The sequence below is a fragment of the Scatophagus argus genome, chromosome 10, assembly GCF_020382885.2.
Source record: "Scatophagus argus isolate fScaArg1 chromosome 10, fScaArg1.pri, whole genome shotgun sequence".
Lineage (NCBI taxonomy): Eukaryota > Metazoa > Chordata > Actinopteri > Scatophagidae > Scatophagus > Scatophagus argus.
In genome coordinates, this window is record NC_058502.1 from 9,655,070 (window position 1) to 9,668,234 (window position 13,165).

Sequence of the window (13,165 nt, forward strand, 5' to 3'; positions counted from 1 at the left end):
TGTACAAGCTTGAAACTTTTCATGTGTAATCCAGAATCTGGATGATAGATATTTGTACATCCCAAAATAACCAATAAATGCAGACACATCAAACACAAACTTAAACACCCTTATTTCTTTGACCACATCCAGCACTAGAGACTAAACTGTCCACCTACATTCTCTCACAATGTGGCACAATCTTAAGTATGAAGTGAGTTGGGTGCAGATTCCAAAGCAGCACCTCATACCTCTGCAGGATTCAGGCTGGTTTTCAATTTATGAACATGCTCAAAAGGTTGGGAAAAGGAACCTCTTGCCAATCATGGCCATCGATGCCTCTTCCCAAACAGATTTGTGTCTCCAGTCCTCTGTGGCGATAAACTGTTCTGTTGGTAAGACTGGTCAGTTAGAGCGAAATAAGTATTGTTAGTCTCCAAAAGGTTTTTGACAGAATATTGAAAAATAAGCCTGCAAGACTGATTTTATTTTTTGACACTGTGTACACAGTACGTGCAGGGTTATTATAATAGGTTTATTTTAACAATGGCTGTTAACAATAACTGTTTGAGTAGAAGACCGATTACAACATCTCACACACTTGCACAAAATAGTTTCAATTCAAAGACCTAATTTGAATAACTTGACAGAAATGAGGATGTTAGAATCAAAACAGAAATCGAACTTTTCTTGTGGTAATAAGTGTCACACTGAAATTAAATTAAACTAACACACTAACAAATGTAACACATTATCATTTGATTTAGTCTGGCACATGTGCCCCATAGTCTGGATGATTTTATTTCTCTTGGCATACCAACACTATTTCTTAGGATTGTAAATCAAACAAACAAATTGGTCCAGCAAGAGGCAGTAGCTAATAACTAGCATAAAGTGATAACAATGTGAGGATTTTTTTGTTTTGGGTTTTTCTCATGGCTTTCCAAGAGGGAAATGTGGCTGCCTTTTTGCAGCAGACTGTGTGGTGAAAGAAAGATGGACAACCTGGACTTAATGGATGATGCTGAAAAGTACATTATACCATCAGCATTGTCTCTAAAAATTGTTGATTTATCTGCTGCAGAAGAATATAAGTACAACTTATTTTCACGAAATATCCTGTGCCGATTACTATGTTATCTATTATCAGCTTTTTGAAACAACGTGAAACAAGCCATGTAGCCATGTAGGTTAAACAAATATGATGTTACAGTATAAAATAACTCTCTGCTTGTGTGTTGTACCATTCCTAAAAAGCTGTCCTACACACCCATCACACAACGGTCCCATTTTATGATGTTTGGAAAGGATGCAGTGCATAAGTGTATGTCCTTGATCAGGTCACTGACATCCCGTACGGTATAGTGTAGATGCCAGTGGATTATACATCATACAAAGCAATTTAAACAGGTCCAAACCTTTAAACAGGGAAGCTGTTGCCAGGATAGAAAGAGCATTCATTACCTTGAGTAATTTGGAGCGGCATGTGAGATGTACCTCTGATGAAAAAAGGAACAGACATTCTAGCTCTATGACTCAAGTCCTACCAATGCCTAAATACTACCTACCTAAATACCAGACGGCACTGCATCTGTCTACGGTACTATGATATTCCATCTTCAATTGCATGAACACCCTCCAAACACATAGACAGTAGTGCACGTCTTTAGTAGCATGAATAATATAGTAGTTAGTTATAGTAGATAGTTCAGAATGAGCAGATTCACCTGGCTGTTTACAACCGCTCAGATGTACTATTTTACATCAAGCGTTGAGGCGAGCAAGAGATGTCATATCAATCTTTTAAATCTCAAAAGACTCACTCACTTTTAACGTTCGGCTTTTTATTAACTGATTGTAGTTATGGTTAATATTTGCTTATTTTATGTTTTTATTGTGAAGCACACATCCCAAAAGTAATGCAATTGCAGTAATACACCGTAAGTGTCTGTCATGGCTCAGTTAGTGCCTGAATCTCACATAAATGCAGTTGGGCCAAAGCTCCAATTTCATGAACCAAGCTTTTCATATGTGATGTCATTCTGTTGAACAGCCTCCAGCTGCTCCATTGATGATGAATGGGAGACCGACTTTGTGGTTTCCTAGAAAATGCCCTGGGTACTGTGGAGCTGACTCTTTTGGCATCATTTTTAAGCAGTTCTTTATGCAGCTGTACATTGGAATGGCACCAGAATTGGGGCAGGCCCATCTCTCTTGTTTCAAGCTTTGGAAGTGACTGATGAACAGTCAACAATACTGCCCAAATTGCTAAATGGCAAACACATTTATTTTTGTCATTGATTCTGACAACTATAGCTTTAACCCAGGTAGGGTTTCCTGATTGAGTGATGTACATCCATATTTCTAACAAAAAAAAAACAACCCAAAAATTACATCAGAAATTCCAAGACTTATAATTTAAAAATGTACACTGTTCTTTCTGAGGAATATACCATTCTCTAAGATGAACACACTTACTAAAAGATTCTGTTGGGATCATACAGTTGTCCCATGGGGATGAAAATAGCTGTGTGCGACACATTTTGCAATAGCCCCAGCGTGTAATGACCACATACAAAAACAAAAATGGGCTTTGCTTTCCAACATGACTGAATACTTTGTGGTCACTTAATGCATGTTCACTGCCTCTACTGAGTGCTTAACTTGAAGCGAGCAAAAACTTCCTGATTAGCTTCAATTCCCATCACAGCCTGCAAGACAGACAGAACTGAGGCTCTTAGCAAAGCAAGCTCATTAATAATACAACTGCATCCATTCACTGACAAGTAACACATTTTATTCTCAGCTTTATGTAGTTAAATAAGTCAAAATATTTTGTGCTGAGGTGTCACATACAGAATCACTAATACACTTCAGGAATTCATGTGGAAGAAATCTTTTTACTGACCAAACTGCAATGGTTATTGCAGTGCATGTAAACTCCAATTTTCTGCCTTAACATGATTTCTGCTGACAAACTTGTTCCTTGTGCACATGTTAAAACTGCAGTCTGGAACACCTGACTTCCCCTTCTGGCAGTGAGTGTAATTACTTAAACACTGCCGAGGCGCTTAAGATGCTGTAGTCGCAGCTTACTTCAGATTTAAAAACTCTGCCAACCTGGTGGCGATAGGCTTAATCATCTGCTTTGGCAGGGGCTTCAATGTAGACCCACAGTCCAGGTTTTACATCATGCTCAAAGAAAATACCCACCTACTGTACCACACAGTGCTGCCACAGTCTACCTCCCTGTTTTATCTCTGACAGACATTTCATCTGAGCCAGACACATTTGTAACAAACCATGGGGACTGTGTGATTACTATGTCTAACTAACAGCTGAGAGATCAAGAAGGCTGCTTCAAGTGTGTCTCAAGAGTGTCTCATCTTTGGCTTATAATTGCTTTGTAGATACTAATACTATACTATAACAGTACTATAACTACAACAATGTTCCAGCAAAATTATCACATCTCATACCTTTGCAAGATACATTTATTCAACATATTTATTTCCAAGTACGAAACTGTGAAATGACTAAGATTCTACAACAAAGTTAAAATCTCTGTGTGGCTGTGAGGCACAGGAGAAGTTAGGGTATCGCTAAAAAGAGTCATCCTGAGCGGAACGTGATTGCCTAAACTAAATTTCATGACCGTCCATCCAAAGGCTGTTAGGACCACAAATGTGAAAATCATTTTGTGGCTTATTATTAGTCCAAAATAACAGTAAGACTGTGGCCATCACACTTATTAGGCGGCTCAATCTGCGCAGCAATGTTTCTATTGATAAACAGAACATATTGTATTCTGCGTCTAAATTTGTATTGCTTGGAAATGAGATTTAAAATATGCAATACGGATGACCAATCATTTTAATGTCTGTGCAGCCTAATGTGAGGATTAAACTAATCCACAATCTCATTACAATATGAAGGAAATTAATTGGAGAACGCTTCATATCTTTTAACAGAGGAATGCAAATTACCATCTGACAAACAAAATGAATCCAACAATACAGAAATCACCTCAATAAGCCTGAGAAGCAGGTTTCACTAAGGTTAAAAATTAGAGAGGCCCACACAAAAATATACACATTATGCAATATAGTGTGTTTCCCTGCAATAGAAAATTAATTTATTATTTTCCTTCAATATGTTGGAGAAACATACCAACCAATAATTCCTACATGTACTATAATGTAAAATATATAATCAGTATATCATAGTAAGGGCATCACATAGCAGACCTCGGCCCTTTCTGTTGATAATGAACTGTATGAGACTGCAAAGACTCAGAGGGGTTTTGATTAAGGTCAGTTTCATTGCTGTGTTAACACTGATGAGCCAGAAAATGCCAGTATCATTAAAATCACCCTAAGTATTATTATGGTGTCCACAAACTTGGCGTAATTGTTTCTGTGTCACAGTTTCTGGAGCATCAATACAGCGTTCACTCTAAAGCTGCAAGGGAAGAAAAACCAATTGGATGTCAAGCGAATTGCAATACAGAAGGCAGGATTTTCCGTTTAAAAATCTAATTTATTACATTTATTTATTCTGTAAACAATTTTCACTTTTGTTTTGTGTATTTGTGGAAGGCAACTTACTTTTTTACATAGTGTGGTGATGTGCTCACTTTCCTATGCCACGATACAGTGTGGAAAACTATCATTCTCTTCACGTACACATAGGGGGATATGCTGCAGTGGAAGAACACTGGGATTCCCTTAGAGAGATGTGAATAAAAAAAAAACACATATTCTATGATGACACTATTAATCTAAGTTGACAATCTCACCATATTCTGGGGAGAACCGCCTGAATAATGTGATGAGGGTTTTGTGCTTACACCAGGACTAGCACTACTAGCACTCATAAAAAAGCATTTTGTTCCTTTGATTTCAGTAAATAAATAGATACGTGAAAAAAAAATCTAAAGAGAGAAAACAGATTTGTTCTGGCGAATTCAGTGCAAACCGTTTACTTGAGTCTTATTTTCTTTGATCCTGGATAAAGATATTAAGTTAAATCAAGCAATTTGCAGTTAGATTGAGCATTTTAAACTTTTATTTAAAACCTCAGAGAATCCACATTCGTGCAAATAATGACACGGTGCAGCGTAACACATGAAAGGCCTGTTTTATAACATAATGATGCTAAGCACAAAGTGATTACAGCAGGAACGGAAGTAATTATACTGACCCTTTATCTCCACAATATTCTATAATTGCTGTATTTATTTGCACATCAAACACTAAAATGTGTTCTCCATTGCTAAAGAAGAACAATAGTGTTAACATAACCAGTAGTGTGGGGCAAGCGAATGAGCAGGTACAGGCCGCTTCATATGTAAACACATACAAACAAAAAACTTCAGAAGGAGTTTGCCATAAATTGTTTGAAAACAAAAATACAGATTGTTAGGTCACAAACCATACAAAAAAATGGATGTTGTACTGAGGTGTGTACAGTGTAGGTCACTGCATGCCCAGCCCCCCTGTTTTACTCTATAATCCACAAGGAGCAGGTGTTGTGCACTAATCCCTGCCTTTCAGCTAATTAGATATTGATGACCTAGCAATAATCAGAACTGGCCATGATCATATGACTGATCAGAGACCAGTGTGTGTGCATGTGTGTGTGTATGAGCAGCACATAATTATATAAAAAAGTGGAATTCACAAACAAGCGCACAAACACACAAAAACACACTGTAATCGCAATTTTACAGAACGCAAACACAAGCACATACATTTATTCTCTGCAAATCCTTGGATGTGTGTGCACACAGAACAGCAGTGCTTGTTTTGTATCAGTAACATATTCACAGCCCACAAAATCAAATTGGCCACTTGGGTAGCTCCCGCACGATTTGTCCAGATGTTCCCTCTCCTGTTAAGCTGCATATACTAGATGGAACACAAATGTTCAAAGTCCTGATCAGCAAAATTAAATCCAGCCTTGTATGAAAATCAAACATATTTTCCTTTTTTTTTTTTTTGTCTCAAGGACCACAGTGGACTGCAGACTCCCCAGATCCCAAACCAACTGAGAATTTGAGATGCACCGGAAAAATATATCTAAACATATAACTAATTTTGCTCACTTCGTCTGTCAGTGGTTTTAATGTTGCGGCTGATCAATGTGTAGCTGCACTAACGTAAACCTGTTCCGCTTTACAGGACTCGAAAACATCCTGGCTCTGACTATCTATACAAATGTAACAATTATATTTATGAAAGGAACAGACTAAAAGATATCTCTTCACCTTGAGCTCTCCATTTTGAGTTTGTTTATCAGACCTGAAGTCTGCTTCCAACGGCTGTTCCATTGGTATGCGAGTGTTCGTGTGAATGGTTATCGCTGTCAATGAGCAGGTGACGGGTTGCATGGTATCCTCTGCCACCAGCGTCCGAATGTTTGTGTGAAAGGATGAATGCTGGTGTAAAGCATTTCGAGTGGTCAGTCAGACTAGAGGAGAAAAATGCAGTCCATTTACCATTTAGGTTATCTCTGATGATGAGAGGTGTAAAAGTAAAAAGTCTCCTTTTGCTTTTTGCCCGAATAAAGGTGTAAATAGTAGTAAAGACCTGCAGAAAAAGGACTCAACAAGAAGCAATGCACCCAAGGGCATAACCAACCAACCAAATAAGAGTCCGTGTATTTACCACAACTCTATAATATTTATACATGAAAATTTGAACATTTAGGACGCAGATTTAAAGACTACGTTAAATGGCCAGGATATTTATATTTAATAGCTTTGTAAAGAACAACATTTGACTCTAATTTTACAACATTAACAACATTACATGTCGAAGCAGCTACAGCACCAAGGCAAGAAATACTAATAAGACAAGTTAACATAGTTTCGAACAACGCAGGAGAACACAGCCATTTCATACGGGAGGCGAACGCACATGTGGAGCACCTAATGCACGTATTGCTGTTTACCTTATGTCAAATATTACAAGCTTTCCATCCACTTCTTTATTATCCTCGACCTTTGGGATGTCTAGAAAATCACAGAACATTTATTTAACATTAGATCCTGACAATTGATTGAGTTAATGAGAGTCTATCCTGACAGGGAGGTGCACATATTGCCCCTGCTGCGGTGGGATCGCTGTGGGTCAGGTAACTAACTAACAATGTATTATTTCACCCATTCACGACCCGTCGTCCATTAATCAGGATGTTAGGCTAATCTGTATGACCCAGGACTGATTTGGATTAACTGAAGTCGGCACATGACAAGTACATGAATAAACATGATCAGTTACACCAGGCTTCATATTTCTCTCTCTCCCATCTACATACTTCTATCAGTACTTTTTCAGAAATCATACATTGCTTGCCCCGGCCAAATGCTGCTGGAGGGGTTTTAGAGTGTGTGTGTGTGTGTGTGTGTGTGTGTGTGTGTGGTTTTGTTGAAGCTTTGAAAATCTCTCCAGGAAACCAGCAGTCACTTCATATGCTTCTGCCTCTGAAACTCAGGAAAAAAGATGCTCATCTGTGACTGAGAGAAGGTTACAGCTCAATAAAAAGAAAAGGAAATGAGCTGTGAAAAATTGTCGTATAGTGTACAGATATATGATCTGTCTCTGTCACTATGGTTTTGCTCTCACTCTGTTTTTCAGTGATGCTGTAAATTTTTGGCAGGATATTATTCAAAAGCAAAATGACCTCATAAACTGCAATATGAGTACAAGCGGATTCAGATGAACTCTGAGCTGATCCATGCATCACACTCATCTAGTTACTCACAGTCAGGCTACAGAAACTGCTTTCTCCACTTTTTAGGTAGTGATACTTCCACCATTTGTTCACCTCCAATGGCTGACCAGATAAAAACAACTGTCAGATTACAATCATAGCACGGTGGGTGGGTGTGGGTGGGTTTCACACTTATGTTTTCATCAAAGAACAAAAATAAACTGAAAATGCGTAGGTAATAACAAGAGAGAGATCTGACAAGATTCATAAAAGGAGAACATATTCTTACATATTTTGAACTGGTTGTCTGTACTACAGATTGGTATTTTTTCAGTATTGTTTCTCAGTATACCCCCCCCCCCAAAGAATAAATGGTTACGACCTCGAATCCACAATGAATGTCCTAAGGCTGCTTTGTGTGACATGAGTTAATTAATGATTTTATTTTGATATATTACATCTATTTTGATATATTTTTTGTGAGAATAGAATGAGTAGATTCGCCATCTTCATACTGAAGTGATGAAATTGTAAGTAATTAAAGTTCTCTTAATTTTCTTCAGATTCTCAGCCCGAGACTCACATCTTCACAGCTGGCAACTATATTTCCTGGGCATTGACTCAAAAGGCAGGTAAGTGGTGAACAGATCTGTTAGGTTATGGGAAACAATGGAGCAATATGCCTTCTGCTTCTCTTCAGCCAGGGATGAATACTTTTTCACCTCAAAAAGGTTTCAAATTATGCTCTTGCTATTTGTACTGGGTTGCAATGAAAGCTCCATACGTCAATCTGCTCCCCCGCTGACTGCAATTGTTTGAAACGAGTGGGACTGAGGACAACAGGTGTTTGAGAATCCATCATAGTAAGGCATAGCATTTAACACTTTCTAGGCCTTCTTCCAAGCCTTTCAAATCCTGGAGGCAAAGCAGTAGACACATGGCCCTGGTTTTTGTTCAGGAGGAAAGCCTGCATCACTCATCCTGGGCAAGAGACCTTTAAACAGACTCTGTGGTATTTAGCATCTGCACTCTATATTTTCTTGTGTTTGCCATCATCTCAGCTCTGTCAGATCTTTTAATGCTGTGTCAAGGCTGCTCTGTGGCCAGTTGTCTTGAGTCTAAAAACAGAAGAGCCTAAACACAACATAGAAATAAGACAATGAAAGCGAGGAGTTGACACTAGACAAGAAAAAGCAGCTGAAACGCTGCAGAAGTTTTAAATGGCTCACTTTGTTCGTCTTCATACAGATACCGGCACAGCTGTCACTTCATTTTCTGGCAGACAAACTTTGTGTGCTTGACTTTCATGCAAGTTCAGAGATAAGTGTGAAGAGGCAGAGGAGGACTAGGATTTTGTTTCCTCCTAAAAGAATGTACTTTCATCACTTGAATGATTGGTCTGTGTGCTTGTATCGGCGAAAGGCCATAAAGTGATGGAAGGGTTAGGAGGTGCTTGGAGCTTAGAGTGCAGCTCTCAGATAACATTTACAGCACTATTTCATTCTAGCAAAGAGTTTCTTTTTTCATGAATCCACTGTAGGTATATCAATGCAAATATAGAGCTCAGGGACACTTAAATGGAGTTAAGCTGTGCTTACATTACTGTCAAATAATCTTAACAATTTTAAAGCAGAGAGGGACATTTGAGCTGATACTGTGCCTCATTCTGCGCTGCACTTTTCAGTAGGTCACAATATCAAGAGCTTGGGGAGCTATCATGAAGTTTTCATCATCCTCCTTTTTCAGTTTCAAGACTGCTGCTGACTGTAGCCTTAAAGGGAGGCTTATAATGGAGACACAGTAATCGTCAAGGACAACAGTCAGCATTTTTGAGCTAAATGTGCAATAATGAAGTGGAGCGGAAGTGGAATGTAACAGAAAATATAAATACTCAAGTAAAGTGAGAGGAGACGTATAGCATTTGAGTAAATTTTACTTCCTGTACATAACATCACCGATTACTACCGACTTTACTGGTGGACAAAACTCAAATATTGAACACTTTTATGAATCAATTTAATCTCAAGCTGATCTGAGGAGAACAAATCGGTCCATGCCTACATCTAGCACTGGTTCTAAAAGTGACTTGTGCTAAAATTGCATTAACCAAAGAAACCTCTTCAACGCTTGCACCATTGCACTCCTCTACAACTGGTGAATAGGTTCGATTACCCATCATACACCTTGCTTTGAACATTCAGTGTACCCAGGGGGTGATGTTTGAGGTCAAGCACACATTTTAGAGGCTGATACGATCACTTGCATCATCTGCCTACGGAGGGTTTTTACTTTGATTGCCTCATTCAAGTGGATGTCGGCCTTCCTCAAGACACAATGATTTATCAGCACTGAGAGTGAATCTACCTTGGCAGTTACACCACATAAAAGAAGGCTACACTGACTCCTTGTTAATAAAGCCCTTCAGCAACGCTGGTTTCTGATTTCCTATAATCTGTTGTTCAGTATGGTTGAGAGGAGCCTCACACGCTTCAGGTAACAGTTGATACAAATCATGAATTTGCAGAGACAAGATAAAAGCTAGGAGATGGCATCCTCATTTATGGATACAATGATTTCCCACTGCTGCTGTAGGAATCCTTCTGTCAATGAGAAAATATACACACCCTCTGTTTCTCTCCTTTCCTCTCTCCTCATATCCAGCTGCTCCTATCCTATAGGTGGAACTCTCCTCAGTCTGATTAAATGTGTTTAGCTCATGGGCTGAACAAGCAAAGGAGCCAATAAAAAAAAAATAAATAAATAAAAAAAAAAGCTTTGTCTTTCCATTAGAGATCTACTCGGCAAGTGAGTGAGACTTTATGTGTCGTGTCTGGCACCTGTCAGTGGGTCTGCAGAAGCAGCAGCTTGGATAAATTAAACATGTTATGCTTCATTTGAGCAACTGGGTTGCTATCCCCTCATGACTTTCTGTTTTTCTAAAGTGAAAACCTCCAAGAATAAAACGAAGCAAGCTTAATCTGAGCGGGGAAAAAAAACACAAGAGCCAAAAAAAAAAAAAGAAAGAAAGGAAAAGAAAACTGGCTGATTTCACAATGTCTATATGTCAAGGTCTATTGTCTTAACAAAGTCAAATAGGAACCCACTCTGTTGATAAAATATAGTGCCTTGACAGTGGCAAATGTTATCGTGTTTGCTGAGAAACACACCTCTTCCACAGGGAACCTGACACTTTCTTGGCTCCTCTGATAGGTGTTAAATTTGAAGAGCCAGTGGAAACAGGATTATGCATTCATCTGTTTATCTATCTTTTCTGACTTAGACCACACAGGCGAGTGATCATGTTGTTTGCTTTCCCATTCACTGACATGAATGAATATAAAGGCAAACGCTCAAAAAAGATGGAATCTTATTATGTGCCATTTGTATGGTTTCTGTGTGACAGAAGAGAAGTGATGAAACACGTTTAGAAGGATAATTGCTTTGGTCAATAACGCCGGGTTGTCTGTTTTACATTCCATTATGGGGAGGATGGGCTCTGGGCCGTTTCATCAAGGAGAGATAAATAAAAGGATGGTGCAGCCAGAAGAGACCCATATCCCAGGTAAATGAGTGCTTTATGAGGAAGATTAGTGCAAATCCCTCACACACAGCGCATAGGCACATGAGGGACGAGGGAGGCTTTCAGATGCAGGCTTGGCTACCCCCATCTCACACATTCCCGCGGCAATCGATCAAAGCCCCAAATCACAGCTGCACACAGAGAGAGGAAAGAGTAGGTGAGACAGTATGACAGCCTGGATTGGAGGCTATTGCGCTGACGAATGGTGGCCTCATCTGACATAGAGCAGCGCCAGTCATATTCTTGGGATATGCACGTATGTAAGGTTAGGGTTGCAACTAAAGCTTATTTTTATGTATCAATTACTCTGTCAGTTATTTTCACAATTAACTAATTAAACAAAACATGCAACGTGTCCATTAGAATATCCCAGAGCCCAAAGTGACATCTTCACATTCTTCTGTTGTACAACCAACAGTCCAAAACCCAAAGATTCTTCACTTGGCATCATTAATGATAAAATAAAGCAAAAAATCATTACATTTAAAAGGCTGAAACCTGCAAATGTTTTATCAGTTTTTTGGTTGAAACTGATTCAAATGATTCATGGATTATAACAGTATTTGGCAAGTGATTTTTTTTTTCAGTTGACTGATCGATTATTCAACTAATTGCTGCAGCTCTATGTAAGGTGTAAGCATGCAAACACGGAAAAAAATCTCTCCCTCAAAGACCGACACTTAGACACACACCACAAAGCAATGCCGACAGCACATATAGTAGGGATGGAGCATCTGTGAAATAGTATTCTGCTTGTATAAACAAGCTTGGGATTCTTCTTCAGTGAGAGCTGCTCATTAAACTCTATTAACCTGCAATACTAATATCTGCAGGGAGAACTGAGTGAGACAAACACACACCTGCTCCATTCTGGGAAATGCATTACTCATTCCCTCAATGAACATATAGCTCCTCCCCAAGCAGCAGTCAGCACTCCCGATCTCACACGCACACACATACTCGCGCGAACACACATAGTCATCAACAAAATGCAGATGGCAAATGCTCAAAACTCATAGCAAACAGTCATGAGGAGAAAAAAACAGAGAAACTAGAGAGAGCTGACAAGTGGGTGCAGGTGATGGAGAGGCCAGAAGAAGATGAAGAAGGAAAAGAAAACAAACGAGCACAACAGTTTCACCTGACCCATTGAGCATTGAGCATCACTTGTATGCATCAGTGATTCCTGTATTGCTGTATCACAAGTATAGTACAGCAAAGACAACCTGTGTGAGGAGCAGACTACTCATTAATGGAGCCCCATGTCACGTCTGTATGCCAAACACCATCTGTATTCACTCACCAACACATACACAAACACACACCTTTGGGTCACGATGGGAGAGCAGAACAAATACACACACCGAGAACACAGAGAATTTGTTTATCTTTAATTTAACACACAATCAAAATGAAGTGCAATATGACTGACAAAACATCTCAGATAACCAGCCTGCCCCAAGAGTTATCAGCTGAGTGACTATACTCTATTACACCACAACACTGAGCAATCCCAGCAGGGAAAGTATTAATATGTATTGGATTACTAAAGCAGCATTCACTGTAGTACAGGAACAATCCCAACAGTGTAATCCACGCCACTTGAGTGCAGAAACATTTGCCACAGCGGAGTACAGAATGAAGTGCAGCAAAAATAAGTAAGCAGTGTATGTTTGGTACATACCGTTAGGGCTCTCCTCATCAATAGTCACTATTGTTGCAGGGGGGCCTGGTCGGGACAGCTTACACTCTGCATACACAAAAATAAGAAGCACATTAAGGTAAAAAAGCACGACTCCTGTTAACTATATTTAAATAATTGACTTTGCAATCCAAATACTGTGTTTCTGGGCAGCTTATGAAAATGACTGCATGTTGTCCGGAATAGAA

General features: G+C 39.1%; 1 protein-coding gene across 9 annotated transcripts in view; it reads right to left on the reverse strand.

Annotated features, from left to right (window-relative positions):
* LOC124065958 (protocadherin-15-like) overlaps nt 1-13,165 on the reverse strand; it is a 181,045-nt gene that overhangs the window by 102,093 nt on the left and 65,787 nt on the right. For 8 of the 9 annotated variants that reach the window (XM_046401952.1, XM_046401951.1, XM_046401945.1 and 5 more), the window contains one exon: nt 12,960-13,025. The exons of the other annotated variant lie outside the window; for it this stretch is intronic. In XM_046401952.1, coding sequence (XP_046257908.1) covers nt 12,960-13,025 — 66 coding nt within the window. The remainder of the gene's footprint in view (nt 1-12,959; nt 13,026-13,165) is intronic. 9 annotated transcript variants of the gene reach the window in all.